We start from the raw sequence: 14,761 nt of genomic DNA, 5'->3' as shown, positions 1-14,761 counted from the left end.
ACGAAAACACGAAATATACACGAAAAATACACGAAACTGGTGACGAATTAGTACACGAAATATCAATATTTTACAAATGTTGTCCAAATTCAGGCTTAAACATAAGCAAAGTTACATAAAATAAAGGATAATTGGGAAACTTTGAATTTGTCCGCGACCAACTCTTAATCCAGACTTCAGCCAAGAGCCTGCAAGAATGTAAATAAAAAATTATAAATAGACACATAATGTGAAGCTAAATTAAACAAACACACAACTCAGCAACCACCTGTACAATTAAGCTAGTATTCACAAATAAATTTGACCAAAATCCAGAACTAGAGCACTCCTGGAGTCCTGATAATTGATTGAGTAACCACCCAAATTGTTTTCATATTTTATTTGAATAATGAGAGCCTTAAAAGGACATGTACACTATTATTATTGTTCATCATGCTAAAAAATTGATATTATATAAGAGACCAAGAGTTGTTACATTCTTGAAAAGACGACGATAAAATTGGTAAAAGAAATTCGCTCCGAATCAAGTTTTTCTCATACAACTTTAATTCAAAACAATCCCCACAAAACTAAGATAAATTAAAGTCATCCAACAACAAAGAATTATATTAAATTTAGTATATAACGAATATTTTTCGTTTTATTGTATAGCATCAAAATTTTTAATACTCCAAAATACTTGTTCTGTTTTTTAATATATGACATTTGACTTTTTGGCACACACTTTTAAGTATTTTGACTAGATAGTTAAATGTATTATTTTTGATTTTTTTTTGAATAAAAATATACAATCAAAACTTTATTTCACAAAAAAAATCAATTAAAAATAATAATTTTTACTAGCCGGTCAACCCATCTAAAAATACGTGCCCAAGTCAAAAATTACATAAAAAAAATACGAGGAGTACCTCATTAATAAAAAAAATGTAGGCCTAATTTAATATATATTCGACACAAGTCACAACCCAATACAAATATCACAAAGACAAACACATCATGTAAGCCCAGCCCAGCTCTTGTAAACATAATTTCAAAAGACCGGTCAAAAACAAAAAAGCCCGGTCCACCCCTCCGGTCAGTGTTTTCTTGCATATATAAACCCACCCTGCTTTATGTCTACGCTAGCGAGAGAAACAAAACAAACATTCTATCTTGCTATCCACCCTTCTAGAGAGAGAGAGAGATTCTAGAGAGAGACAGAGTCAAGATGATTGAGGTGGTGTTGAACGATCGTCTTGGAAAGAAGGTGCGCGTAAAGTGCAACGATGACGACACAATTGGTGATTTGAAGAAGCTTGTTGCTGCTCAGACTGGGACTCGTGCCGAGAAGATTCGTATTCAGAAGTGGTACAATATTTACAAGGATCATATCACTCTTCGTGATTATGAGATTCATGATGGCATGGGTCTCGAGCTTTACTACAATTAGGCCTGCCCATCTTGTCGATTGGGTATGTTGATGATCTCTGCTTTGTTTTCTTTGTGTTTTAGGGTTTGGATTTGTGTCTTATGAGTTTGTTTGATTTGTGTTTAATGAATTGGGTTTTGGTTTAATTTGAGTTTGATGAATTGGGTTGTGGTTTAATTTGAGTTTGATGAATTCGGTTTTGTTATGGGAATTCAATTGGGCTTAATTTCATCTGAATTTGATGAACTGATATTTGTTTGAATTTTTATAATATGTTTACTGGTATTAATTGCCTTTAATAAATGGTTTATGTAGGTTTATCATACTATACTCGTGGGAGTTTGAGGGTTTGTTTAACTGAAGTCTTACTGTTGAAGACATGTGAGTGTGTTAATTAAGGGGCTTTTGAAGGCTCTGATGCCGTAACAAAAGTGAGACACTTGAATGTCCAACAAACATATGCTGACTAACTTGTTGAATAGTTATTAATAATTTAATATAGAAGTAGACCCCTCCTCCTTGTTTGTAATGGTGATATCTACGTGTACTAATTGTCAATTCCTGTTTAAATTAATATTAATCGACATTTAGTAGTTCTCTTTTCTTTTTCAGGGAGGGGGGTTGTTTATTTTTATGTTTTTGGAAGGGATGCCTTTGTGTTCTATCGTAAGGTTTGGAAACTCCATTAGCTCAAATAATACCCTTTCTTGTTCTAATGTAATTAGTTGATTACTGTGTCTGGATTAATAATAAGGGTAAGAAAAGTTATGGAAGAAGCAATTTATGGATAATGACAATGCTTTAGCTATATGCAATTCTGAAAGTAAAGATGTTGGATAGTGTTGTCAGCATGTGGTAGGCTAACCGGAGTTTTAGTTTGGCATGTTTCTGACTTCTGAGGTTGACCATTTGTCAGTTTTGATGTTTGTGGCTCTTGGTTCCAGCTCCACCTGGGGGTTTAGTGACATGGGGTTTAGTTTTGGGTGGTCTATGGGAGCATCAATTGGGTGGTTAGCATTTTTGGGACAGAGGGAGTTAAGCAGATGTCATGCACTTGAAATTAGGATAGCACTGTACTGCCGCGCCAACTGTTCAATTCACATGAAATTCAATTTAACAAATACTATTGAAGACATTACAGAAAACCAAGGAAGCGAAAATTAATTAGAGTTTCATGTTCATCAGAGATGCAACACATGTGGGATTTGGGAAGTACAGCACAATGAATATCACTAGTAAATATTGTTTGAGCTTTTCTGTTGAAAGAATTCTACTGTTGAAGTCTCGAAAGACGTGGAGTCAAATACTGAATCCCTTTTCCCCAAATTCTTAAAAACCTAATGCATTTGAAAATTGTAAATACCAAGGAAAACTAAAATTTGAAAAGACAGCCGGGTACTCTTTTTCATTTTTTTGTCAGTCAATAATAATCTTCGAGTTGAATAGTAGATCAAGTCAAATTCGAGTTTGATTAGCTAGGATAGGGATTTCGATCTCTAATCAAGGGAAGGCATAATGCCAATCCGAGAATCCTTTATCAGAAGCTGGCATAACAAGCCCTGCCAACCTGTTGACTGGAATCTCAATAGACTCTAGCCAGGAACCGGGTTTGGCTTCAGTTGAGTCAAGTTTTCGAGGTTCTTACACCCGTCCCTTGACTTGAGTAGCGTTGTTTACACCCGCTTTGGAATCAAGGACATGTAGTTCCTTAAGATATGGTGTAAAGCAATTTTGTTTGGTGTCGTAGCTTATTACTGTGGTGGTTTAACAAATAAACATCTTAATTACTCCTTTTAACCAGACTTTAGATAATTCCTTTGCATTACTGTGTTTTGGCATGACTTAAGTTTTTACTGAGTTGCGTTGTTGAAGAGACTGCAAGTAGCTGGGGTTGTATTATATATTTACAGATAATTAAGTGTTGGCTTTTTACTATGTTAATTTCTTCTGTATACTAAATCGTGTTGTCTGTGACATGATATTTCTCGTGTCTGACTTGCAAACTGAACTTCTGAAATGCTTTCTTTTAGGTTTGGAGGTCCAACGCTACATAATGGCAGTCTGTTGACAGGTAAAGGCAGGGTGGCTCTTCTTGGCTATTGATGTGTTACTTGATGATCTCTATGTTATATATGTATTGGTGCAGATAAAAACTTTATTTTACAAGGGCTTGTGATGTTAACGTGGTTATGTATCCTGCTTTAATAAGAATTTGTCTCTTTAAACATAAACTTGTGTTTACATCTGTCTATTTATCAGTAAGCCACTTAATATTTTGTATGTGACTCATCATTATGACATTATCTATGTCTTTATTTCTGCATCTGGTTTTCGGCCATGTTGGTGTGAGCTGTGAAGGGTCAGTTTAGTAATATTATAAATTATAACCAGACTTATGAAAGAAGACATTTACAAATTGTGTATGATCCAGGCATGTTATCTTCCTGGGTTCCAACTGCAGCTTAAAACAAGTTTTTTGGGCAAGTATCGATCAGGCTGAATGTGTCTGTTTCGTTTCTTGCTGTCCTATAAGGTCTTATATTTTTTTAAGGGAACTGTTTGGTTTCTTGCTGTCCTAGAAGGTCTTATAGTTTTTTTAATGGTGATCTTATTGTTAAAAGCTGTCCTTTGAGGTCTTCTGTAGTTTTTAATTGGGTGTTTTTATCCTTTATAGTTGACAAAGGAGTCTGTTAAACCGAATTTTTCATTGCTTTGTGTATGAAACAAAATTGGGGGATTTCTGCTGGACTGGATTGTTTTCTCATTCCGTTTGTATTCTTGTGAATTATTGAAGGAATTTTTGGAATTGTCCGACAGCAAAACAGAAACAAGTTTCCTTTCTTTTGGACAACCCTTGCTTTTTTATGTTGTCTGATAAATTCAAATTTTTATTTTTACATTATTAAAACTAAAATCAAAGTAATATCCCCACAAAAAAATAATTAAAGAATTCATTGGTGAACGGGATAATCTGACTATATTATTTATTGAACTTAAAGATTTATGCCATCTATATTCTAAAATATTATACTTGGCTGGTCATTCCCATTTAGAGACTAATTTTTTTAAAAAAGAGTTAAATTAGATTTTCTAAAATTTATTCATGTTTTATATATAATAAAATAAATACTTTTTTTTGAAAGATAAAATAAATACTTAATACTTTCAAAAAAAAATAAAATAAATACTTAATACTTAAACAATTGACCTTGCAAATGAGAATAAAAAGATTAAATAGTGAGTGCTTTTCATATCTTATCTGATAAATTCAAATTTTTATATCTGTACATTATTAAAACTAAAATGAAAATACTTTCCACAAAAAATCAAAATAAATTATTGGGGACCAGTAATCTGACAAAATTATGTATTGAACTTAAAGATTTATACTATTAAATTTTATATATTTGGCGGGTCATTTATCATTTAAAGACTAAAATAATTTAAAAAGAGTAAAATTAAAAGATTTAAGCTATCTCTGTTGTAAATTTATATATTTGGCTGGTCATTTACCATTTAAAGACTAAAATAATTTAAAAAGAGTAAAACTAGATTTCTAAAATGTATTCATGTTTTTATATAATATAAAATAAAATAATCAATCCTTAAACCATTAACCTTGCACAGCCCACGAGATGCATATATTCAAGATGTTAAAAGCCAAAACTGTACGTAAAAAATAAACTGAAAGCTGAACAAATAAATAAAAATACATAAGAGGAGTAGAATAAAATGATGCAACAGTAAGTGCCGATTAGTCTCATGGATATTTCAGCCTGTAGACTCGGGGATCTCATATTTCGAGGAGAAGTTTTATGTTTACTCCAAACAGAAACCTAACCAAGTCAGCATTACTATCCCTTCTTATCATTTGCTTTCCTTTCCTTACTTATTTTCACTGCATCCTTCTCTTTCTATTCCCTCATGGCATGCATGAAGCTGGGTTCTAAATCTGATGTCTTCTACAGAGATGGACAATCCTGGTCAGTGTTATTGCTTCTTGTCGAGTTCGAATTATTATGTTTATTTAAGTTATGCATGTACGAGGTAGATGTTATTTAGTTGATGTTTTCTTTTACATGTGTGTATCAAATGTGAAACTAAACCTTCAGGTTATGCTCGTCTGGTCTTCCAAGTGATATCGTCATTCAAGTAGAAGAAACTTCCTTTCATCTTCACAAGGTTTGTTTTTCACTCCTCACAAGTGGCTTTTTTCAGAAATACCCGAGTTGGTATCAATTATTTTCAGAAATACGGTGTAACGCAATTTCATTTATAATTTTGGCCGTATTTTTACAAATAATTATGAAATTACGGGTATTTTTGCAGATTTACCTTTTTTTATTTGTGTTTATTATTGTTCGACTTTATTGTCATCGAAAACTTAAGTTGTTAAATTATTGCAATTTACATGAAGGTTGTTAAAATTTTAGTAAATCTTTCATATTTTTTAATTATGTGATCATCTAAAAATTTTACTTTCTGGGCCTGTGTATGTGTTGTAGCTAGATCATTTTTATGTTTCACAAGCTTGAGACAGATTTTTTATGATTATGAATTTATTTGGGAACTTGTGATTAGTAGTACACAATGTGCTATGATATTTCTTGGCAAGTCTTGCAGTTTCCTCTGCTTTCAAGAAGCAGGGCGCTGGAAAATTTGATCGGAGATTCATCGGATGATGAGAGAAAGGGAGTAGATAACAATAGGTGTGTTTTGCAACTCCATGATTTACCCGGGAGAGCTAAAACATTTCTCCTGGTGGCCAAGTTCTGTTATGGTGTTAAAATGGATCTTACCGCGAAGAATGTAGTGAGTCTTAGGTGTGCAGCTGAGTATCTTGAGATGTATGAAGAGAATGGGGAAGGCAACCTTGTTACACAAACAGAAACCTTCCTTAATGCGGTGTTTGCCAACTGGATCGATACGATTAAGGCTCTTGAAACATGTGAAGAAGTTCTTCCCCACGCAGAAGAGCTGCGGGTTGTGTCAAGATGTATTGATTCACTGGCCTTGAGAGCTTGTTCAGATCAGCCTTTGTTCATTTGGCCTGTGTCAGGACGCAATGCTGCTCAGAGCCCAGCAAGCACTCTCGTGTGGAATGGAATACGCACAGCACCAAAGGCGCAGCATATGAGTGAAGATTGGTGGTATGAGGATGTGTCTTTCCTTCGGTTACCTCTGTACAAGAGGCTGATCTTGGCTGTTGGTTCAAGAGGTATGAAACCGGAGAGAATTGCAGGGTCCCTTATCTTCTATGCTAAGAAGTATCTCCCTCTGATGGGAAGGCAATCAAACTCTCAGAACGGAAATCGTGCTGGTCCACAGATAAATCTATCTGCATCAACTGAGGCAGATCAGAGAATTCTCCTGGAAGAGATAGTAGAGCTTCTGCCTGATCAGAAAGGAGTGATATCAACAAAACTGCTACTAAAGCTTCTTCGAACATCCTTGATCTTACATGCTAGTCAATCTTGTCGAGAAAATTTGGAAAAGAGGGTTGGCACTCAACTGGATCAGGCAGTCCTTGTAGACCTACTTATACCAAGTATGGGTTACTCAGTGGAGACTCTCTATGACATAGACTGTGTTCAGCGGATACTCGATCACTTCATGACAGTAGAAAAGGATGCTGCTGATACTCCCTCTAACGGTGTGGTGGATGAGGAGCAGTTTCTTGGAATTTCACAGTCACTTAGCCCTCTGACATTGGTGGCTAACTTAGTCGACAGCTACCTGGCTGAGGTTGCGCCTGATGTCAACTTGAAGTTGCCCAAATTTCAGTCGCTTGCTGCTGTACTACCTCCGTACTCGAGGCAATTAGATGATGGAATTTATCGTGCAATTGACATATACCTTAAGGTAAATTCCTGTAAACTATACCAGATATTCCTCCCCAAGTTTGTCAAACCAGATGCTAAGATTCAAGTTTTAGAAGATGCCTTGAATTCCCGAGTTTATATGTACTTTCATTTGAGACCTAATTCTCTACTCTTATATTAAATTTCAGGCGCATCCCTGGCTTACAGACTCTGAAAGGGAACAACTTTGCAGGCTGATGAATTGCGAGAAGCTGTCTCTGGAAGCAAGCACTCACGCAGCACAAAACGAGAGGCTACCCCTTCGAGTCATTGTCCAAGTTCTGTTCTTCGAACAGCTCCGTCTCCGTACATCTGTATCCAACTGGTTCTTTGTATCAGACAATGATTCGCAAGTTCCAAGCGGGAATCTAGCACTTCCAAGAACTGAAAACACTGTCCAACCAGCATCCGGGGAAAATCAGATTGTCCGTTTTGATGATATGAAAGAACGGGTTTTCGAGCTAGAAAAAGAGTGTATGGGCATGAAAGAAGAAATCGACAGGATTATGAAGACAAAGGGGAGTTGGAACAGCTTCTTCAAATTGTTTGGACTCAAACTAAAGATGAAATCCAGTGAGCCCAAAGCAGCTAAGAAGAAGTGCAGTGCTGAAGTTGTGCCCCCAGCAGCCACCACACCACTTCTGAATGGAAAACCAGATGAAGCCAAGGGTGAGTTGGTACATTGATACAAGTAATCTTCCAAATAATAATAGCATTAGTAGTAGTAGTAGTAATTGAAGTAGTAATAAGAAGAGAAACTACCCTTTCTCTCACTCAATCTCTTAGGCTTAATTAGCTAGTGCTATGGATTTCATTATGCTGTAGTAAGTAATCAGATTGTCTCATTTATGGTATTCTTGGACATTTACATAGTTCTTTTCTTGTGATATGAAAGTTCTGCTGTGAAAGTTATCTCATCAATTTAATTTGTGTATTCTGATTATTTCTCCATGACTAAAAAGAAATCAAATTAAAACCATGATTGAAAAGTTGGAACTATGGTGCAGTTGGCTCCTCCCATATGTAATACTATAGTGGAAGCTTTACAACCAGGGCCACCATGTAACACAAGTCAAATTTGAGCAATAAATATATTACCAGCTTTTATGATCAACTTTCTCCCACTACTGCAAAGGTTAATGTAATCAACTTTTATAAAGTCTAATTTCTAAGTATGATACTGCTTTCTAGTGACATAATTGCATAGAAATGAATGTCAAGTAAGGGATTATCCTACAGGATCCTCCATGCTCTTGAGCCAGCATAGCATGATTTTATGACTTACATTATGTGGTAGGGTAAGAAAATCAGAATGCATACAACTTGTGTATTAACATAGTCATCCCTACAGTTACAAGACTGTCGAATTCTTAGAATAGAAACCATTACCATATGTACATCAATCCGACGACACAGGATTTAGAAACAACAGAAAAACAAAAATGACGTAACGCCTAAATAATGTTCCTTTTTTGTTTACCCCGTCCCCTTTCTATGTATCCTCCATGCATTATTCGGGATTTATTCCATTAAGTAACAATAAAAGAAAAGGAACACTATTGACACCAAAACCGCTCCTCTTATACCCTCCAATTTATATCCAAACAATAGAAAAACAACCATTTAGGTATTTCAAACATTTAAGCCTGAATTAAAGGCATGATACTTCGGACATCACCTTGGCTTTGGTTGAAGAAGCCTATAAGCTAATGGACTCCCCAACAATGTGGCCTGAGAACGAGTAAGCATCTCAGTCATTGACTGTGTTTGATAGGCTTGAACAAGACTTGAACTGTCTATAGAATCACCTCTTGAAGTTGCTCGCTGCCAAGAGTGTGAGCTTAGTCCAGATAATATATATGCCCTTCCAGATGCCTCGTAAACATGTCTGCTTGCCATCCTCTCTTGCATCTCCTTGAGCTCCGCGTCCAGTGCAATACATAGGCGGTCATGAGCCTTGGCCGACACAGTTTGCGACAACGTATTACGACAACTTTCAAGGACTGAAATTGCACCTGCTAGGTCACCCTGTTCTGCTGCAGCACGAGCTTCAGACATTGCCTCAGCTGCTTGCAGCCTGTTCCTTTGCCTGTCAACTTCTACGGACACTATCTCTTGTCCAGCTATTTCAGGTCTCCTAATCTTAACTATCTCACTCTCCAGTGTCACTGTGTGCTTTGTTAGCGGATTGTTATAGACACATCTTACTTTCAGAATCGATGTTTCTTTGTTCACCAACTCTTTGGGAACATTCACTGAAACAAGAAAATCCCTTTCTTCATCTGCATACAAATCACCAACTTCGACATAAGCAGTCTTTAAATCAGGCGTCACATGATTCTGATAGCTACCTGATTTAATAGATCCCAGATGAATCCGAGAGTCAGCACTATCAATAGTCAGACGCAGTTCTTTAACAACTACACTGAGAAGCCCCCCTATGCATTGTGCAAAGGCATCCTGGATTGCACCTTCCTTTTCAATGAAAGAAAAGGTCCCTCCTGAGGTCTCGGAGATCGAGTGAATTAATGAAGCATCATGATCCGTGCCGAACCCAAAAGCATGAACTGGAATTCCAAAGCCAGGGTTCCCTTTTCCGTGAATGGATGTAGGAAGCAACAGCTCATAATTAGGCTCATTTTGGCTGCCATCAGAACCATTTATGGTATATGTGTCCTGTCCATCGGAAAGAAGTATTATACTGGAAACTGGATTTTTTTCCCTTCGATCTTCCATCACCTTTGCACCCTTTCTCAAGCCCTCGGCTATATTCGTTCCACCATTTGCAACTAAAGAGTTAACTGCTTGCAGTGCCTGCTGTCGTCCTGTCTCAGACATACAACAAAGAGGGAAAAGGCGGCGTGCTGTTGATGAGAAGGCTATGACTGCCAACCGATCATTTGGGCCAAGATTCTGTATAACAAACCCCATGCCCCGCTTTAGCAATGCAAGTTTAGTACCTGCCATGCTGCCACTGATGTCAAGAACTGTGACAAGGTCTACAGGAGCACGAGGAGTTTGGGAAACTGGGGACAGGTTAGACTGATCAATATTGTGACTGTGACCCGAAAATGAACCAGGAGCCTTTAAATGGACCAGGACTGTGAAGTTTTTAGAAGCACTGTACTGGGCGACTGCTGGAACTTCTGGGTATGTCTTGATATTTATTGTTGTGCAGGATTTAAAATCAGCACCAGTTTTAACTGTTGAAATTTCCTCAGTTATATCCATTTTGTGATCCAAGGACTCGTCATCATCAAAGACAGCAGGCTCAGGAGACTGCAATATTTGTGTAGCATGTCTATTAGAATTAGGACGGCGAGGCAGTTGACGGACAACTGTCATCATAGCATTGTTGTGCGACCAGACCGCAGAATTAATTCTAGACCTTCCAGAAGGAAGTTCCAGTGTAGGACCTTGACATGGAATTTCTTTCCACTTTGCTCTGCAAACTGGGCAGATTTGATTTCCATGTCTTACATTTGATGCAATACAATGGAAATGAAAGGAATGTGAACACTCTGCAGTGAAAATAGCATTGCCATCCCCACATTTCATAGCAGCCAAACATATGGAGCATGTTTTCTGGAAAATACGGAAAGAACATAATATGTCAGGAGAAGCCTATAAAGAAGATGTATAAAAGAGAGTGAATTTAACAGGATTTGGTATGCAAATATATTGCAGCAACAGAATCTGATCATCACATACAGCAGCGACACAAATTATAGCTTTTGACGCAAGTATCAATCACAGCCCAGCGTTGTTTTTAATTCCATGATAAACAACTCATAATAGTAGCAGTTCAAGTGTACTAGTAGAACTCATAATAATAAGTTAATTTGAACTTCTCATAAATTTGTATCAGTCAAATCATTTAATTAGGATATCCAATTAATTTAGTCATCAAAGCTAATTTAAAGAGATTTACTGAATTTGAACATGTAAGGTGACAGTTATGTCGTGGATAATAATCAATTGGTGTTAATTTGCTACTAGCTATTCCAAATAAATAAAAGGGTGTGTAAGAATTTTCAATATATATATGAATTTTCAATATATATACATTCAACGTTTTAAAATGGCCATACAATAAAATTACTCACACACACTTATACAGAGTAGGCACCAGACCAGACAAACGATCAGTCAGCACTCAACATCCCCATTCATGAACTACTTTTCTCCATATACCATAACTAAACAAAGATAAGGAAGAAAGTAACAAACTGTAGTCCTCCTTTAACTATTATGACAAACCGACAGGACTAAATATACATTAAGTATGAAAACTATCTCAAAGAGTTTATAAACTATATCATGCTATTATTATGGTTTCAAAAGAACACAAACAAAGCAGAACAAACGTAAATTAAAATAATTATTATAGTTCATATTTTTCATGTATCGGTAATTTGGTATGAATTTATCATATATAATAAGCAAAGTGAATCATTGGAGTTGGCCTATCCCTATTGCAAACACCTTTGCTATCGGTAATAAGAGTTTGCGAAAGTATGCTCTATGATTAGAAGAGAAAGGGGATGAGCATTCAAATTTTAGTAATTGATGGTTTTCAATTTATATAAACACGAGCAAATACACAAATGCCCCAAATATATCCACATGGTCTTGAAAAATAAGCAGTGGCAAAATAAAAGGCATCAAGCAATTGGAAGACTTTCTTAAAAAGTGTCAAGCAATTGGAAAAGGTTAATAATTTGTAATCACTCAAGCAAAAAATCGAAACCAGCATAATCATGGTCAATTATCTTTTCTTGAACAATACGTAACAGCATGTCTTGGCAACAAAATCACAAAACATTAGAGACCACAAGATCCATTTCTTTTTAGAAATTAAACAAGAGCACATACACAGAGACAATTCTTTTTTTTGAACAAAGGGCTTAAAAAAGGATTAAGCTTTTCACAGTGAGGCAAGTTTAATTTGGTAAACATAACCAATTCGGGTGCAAACCCTCCTCCTACCATCTCGAGATCACTTGACATAACCAATTTGGGTGCAGAATTACACCATTTTAGACTATAAAATCTGTATGAATGTGAAAAACACACACACACACACACGAAAAAGCAAAAAGGAATAAAAGGGCATAAAAAAAGACCAAACTTTTCAACAGTCATGCAAGTATGATTTGTAAACAAGACACACACACAGAGCAATAATAAGTATCATGGTAGTTAATGAAGTAGAAAAGAAAGAGTTTTGAGAAAACAGTGCAAGACCTTAGATGAAGTGCTGAAGCTTTTGGACAAGCGAGCAGAGCCAAAGCTCCAGTTGGTGGGAGAAAGCAGCGACTTTTCCGGGGAATCATGGGTAGCTCCAGGAGGAACATAAACACAGAGGTTGAAGCCAAGTGCTAGCTTCAGTTTCCTCCATTTGCTGCTCATTTCTACTAAATGGGAACTCCAGTGGGGGTTTAGGAAAGTTGAGTTGGAGGAGATTTGAGAGAGAGAGAGAGATTGTGAGTGAGTTGTTGGGGTTTTTGACTTGGAGTGTTGAGAATTAAAAGCAAGAGAAAATGAGTGAACACATTAATTGTGGAGTGCTGGGAGTGGGGTCCTTTTTGGATTTATTCATTCTAGTGTTGCGTTTACTTTTTGTTTATTTGGATTTTTCTTTCAAAATAGAACAAAAGTTTGTAAGATTTTACCAGCAAATAATTTAATTATTTTATTAGGATAATAATAATAATAAAATATTTTTTTATATAATAATAATAAATTTAAATAATCATTTGAGATTTTTCATTATGTCGTGTCAATTATGAGTTTGCAATAATAAATTTCGCTATCAATAAAAACAAATTGATCCAATTCTCTAAAAAAGCTTAAATTTCTTCAATAGTTTATATTATATATTCTTGTAGTTATAAAAATCAGCCTGGATATGATAGTCGCACAAGTGTTTAACCACACTTTAATTTCTTGTCGGATCATTTATAAATTTATAATGATAAACAAATATAATTAATAGCATTTCGGATCAGATCATCTCAAAATACCTAAATCTATTATATTCTCGTAGATATGATGCAGTTAGCTGTCAAGTCCAGAGTACAAGTTGTGCAAATCAGTTTATTTATATTCACAAATTGTTAAGGTACTCTGGAGATTACTTTTGAGGTATAATTAAACAAGGGGCATCATTTCAATATATTTTTAAAAAATATGAATATTGTTCTATTACAATGGACCATATATTTTGAAATGATTCTGAATGCCACCATTAGTTAACTAGTCAGGGGTTGAAATTGGGTCCAAAATACCAAAATATGCCCCAATAAAATTGAAGAATATTATTTTTTTTATAGGGCACTACAATATTGTTCCATTTTAGCCATACAAATCCATTTCTTACCCTATTTGTGAAAACAACAGTGGGAAAGTAGTGGGGTTGGCACCTTTGAGTTACTATATAAAAATTTAGAGGAAATGGAGGTACCTAATGATTCACTAAAATTTTCAACAAGTGAACTTGATTGAGAAGTTGAGTTTCTTCAGAGCTCATCAACTTAATTTGAATATATATGGTCTATGGAGAAGAATACTGTTTTGAAGGGGGTTGAGCGCAAATCCAGTAGTGATCCAAAGATCCAAATTTTGGGCAGATTATCCCAAATTCTCCTCCCCAAAAAGTGATCCAAATTTGGATCAGTGAATAGTACTGATCCAAATTTGGATCACCACTGTTCACTGATCCAAATTTGGATCACCTACTTTATTATAAAATAATGATTTTGTTATTTCTATATCTTTTGTTTATCGAGTTTAAAATGAATTTATGATTATTAATATTTAATTAATAATACTTTATAATTAATAATTAAGAAAATTAATGTTTTAGTAAAAAATTAGAATAATAGGAGAGAAAATTCCATTGAAATTAAAAAAAGAGTACATTACATGCATAAAATAAAAAGTATATAAAATGCATAAAAAAATTACAATACCGGGAAATGGCTAGAAAACAATACGATAAATATAAAATTTGATTTAGTCGAACCGATTATTTTTGTTTCCTCCGAGATAATCAATTTATTGTCCGTAACTATTCATATCATTTGGAAATCCTTGACCTTCTTCATTTCCTTGATTTTGAGATACTTTGATCGATTTTAAAAAAAATAATTAAATTAATCAATTAAATATAATATGAGTAGTTAATAATAATTAAAAATTAAATTTGAGATTAAATAATTTAATATAAAATTTATGCAATATAATATACAAAAAGTAATTTGGATCAGAATTTGGATCACGCTGTTGGAGTTGGTCAGAAATTTGGATCAGAATTTGGATCAGTTGGTGATTCAAATTTGGATTTTTGGATCACAACTGTTGGAGATGGCATGAGAGTGGAGTTGCCCCCTCCCTTCATATATTACAAATCACTCAAACAAGATGGAGATCCACTAAACTTTAAAAATTATATGTTAATGACGGAGCATTTCCAACATTTCAAAACAAT

The 14,761-nt window shown here is 35.2% G+C and overlaps 3 protein-coding genes across 6 annotated transcripts; 2 read left to right on the top strand and 1 right to left on the bottom strand.

The window, feature by feature from the left end:
* Positions 1-1,104: 1,104 nt before the first annotated feature.
* On the top strand, positions 1,105-3,731 carry LOC108220106 (ubiquitin-like protein 5). 3 transcript variants are annotated; one of them, XR_010292576.1, is made up of 3 exons: positions 1,105-1,451; positions 2,021-2,079; positions 3,439-3,731. XR_010292576.1 is itself a non-coding variant. In XM_017393781.2 (2 exons), exon 1 carries the CDS (start codon positions 1,208-1,210, stop codon positions 1,427-1,429), a length of 222 nt encoding a protein of 73 aa, XP_017249270.1. In that variant the 5' UTR covers positions 1,105-1,207; the 3' UTR covers positions 1,430-1,451; positions 1,724-1,857. The 3 variants fall into 3 exon arrangements, 2 of the variants coding, with proteins under 2 accessions (XP_017249270.1, XP_017249268.1); XM_017393781.2 differs by lacking the exons at positions 2,021-2,079; positions 3,439-3,731 and adding an exon at positions 1,724-1,857; XM_017393779.2 differs by lacking the exon at positions 2,021-2,079 and having other exon boundaries at positions 1,106-1,451.
* An 848-nt stretch (positions 3,732-4,579) lies between these two features.
* LOC108221003 (BTB/POZ domain-containing protein At5g03250) lies at positions 4,580-8,190 on the top strand. Of its 2 annotated transcripts, XM_017394906.2 has the most exons (5): positions 4,580-5,252; positions 5,377-5,391; positions 5,521-5,590; positions 6,032-7,270; positions 7,419-8,190. In XM_017394906.2, exons 1-5 carry the CDS (start codon positions 5,224-5,226, stop codon positions 7,953-7,955), a joined length of 1,890 nt encoding a protein of 629 aa, XP_017250395.1. In that variant the 5' UTR covers positions 4,580-5,223; the 3' UTR covers positions 7,956-8,190. The 2 variants fall into 2 exon arrangements, with proteins under 2 accessions (XP_017250395.1, XP_017250394.1); XM_017394905.2 differs by having other exon boundaries at positions 4,582-5,391.
* Positions 8,191-8,563: 373 nt separating this feature from the next.
* On the bottom strand, positions 8,564-12,800 carry LOC108223866 (E3 ubiquitin-protein ligase WAV3). Its single transcript, XM_017398317.2, has 2 exons — positions 12,517-12,800; positions 8,564-10,854 (listed from the first exon to the last, which is right to left on the bottom strand). The coding sequence occupies exons 1-2, from the start codon at positions 12,679-12,681 to the stop codon at positions 8,944-8,946; spliced, it is 2,076 nt and encodes a 691-aa protein (XP_017253806.1). The 5' UTR covers positions 12,682-12,800; the 3' UTR covers positions 8,564-8,943.
* Positions 12,801-14,761: the final 1,961 nt, after the last annotated feature.

Source organism: Daucus carota, chromosome 5 (genome assembly GCF_001625215.2).
Source record: "Daucus carota subsp. sativus chromosome 5, DH1 v3.0, whole genome shotgun sequence".
Classification (NCBI taxonomy): domain Eukaryota; kingdom Viridiplantae; phylum Streptophyta; class Magnoliopsida; order Apiales; family Apiaceae; genus Daucus; species Daucus carota.
This window is presented reverse-complemented; position numbering and strand designations above follow the sequence as displayed.

Bases quoted from the DNA above. Each gene is read 5' to 3' on its own strand.
- LOC108220106 (XM_017393779.2), top strand. From the start codon at position 1,208: ATGATTGAGGTGGTGTTGAACGATCGTCTTGGAAAGAAGGTGCGCGTA.
- LOC108221003 (XM_017394905.2), top strand. From the start codon at position 5,333: ATGGCATGCATGAAGCTGGGTTCTAAATCTGATGTCTTCTACAGAGAT. The intron at 5,392-5,520 runs GTCAGTGTTATT...CTAAACCTTCAG, and splicing joins TACAGAGATGGACAATCCTG to GTTATGCTCGTCTGGTCTTC. The intron at 7,271-7,418 runs GTAAATTCCTGT...ATTAAATTTCAG, and splicing joins CAATTGACATATACCTTAAG to GCGCATCCCTGGCTTACAGA.
- LOC108223866 (XM_017398317.2), bottom strand. From the start codon at position 12,681: ATGAGCAGCAAATGGAGGAAACTGAAGCTAGCACTTGGCTTCAACCTC. The intron at 10,855-12,516 runs GTCTTGCACTGT...CGTATTTTCCAG, and splicing joins GCTTCAGCACTTCATCTAAG to AAAACATGCTCCATATGTTT.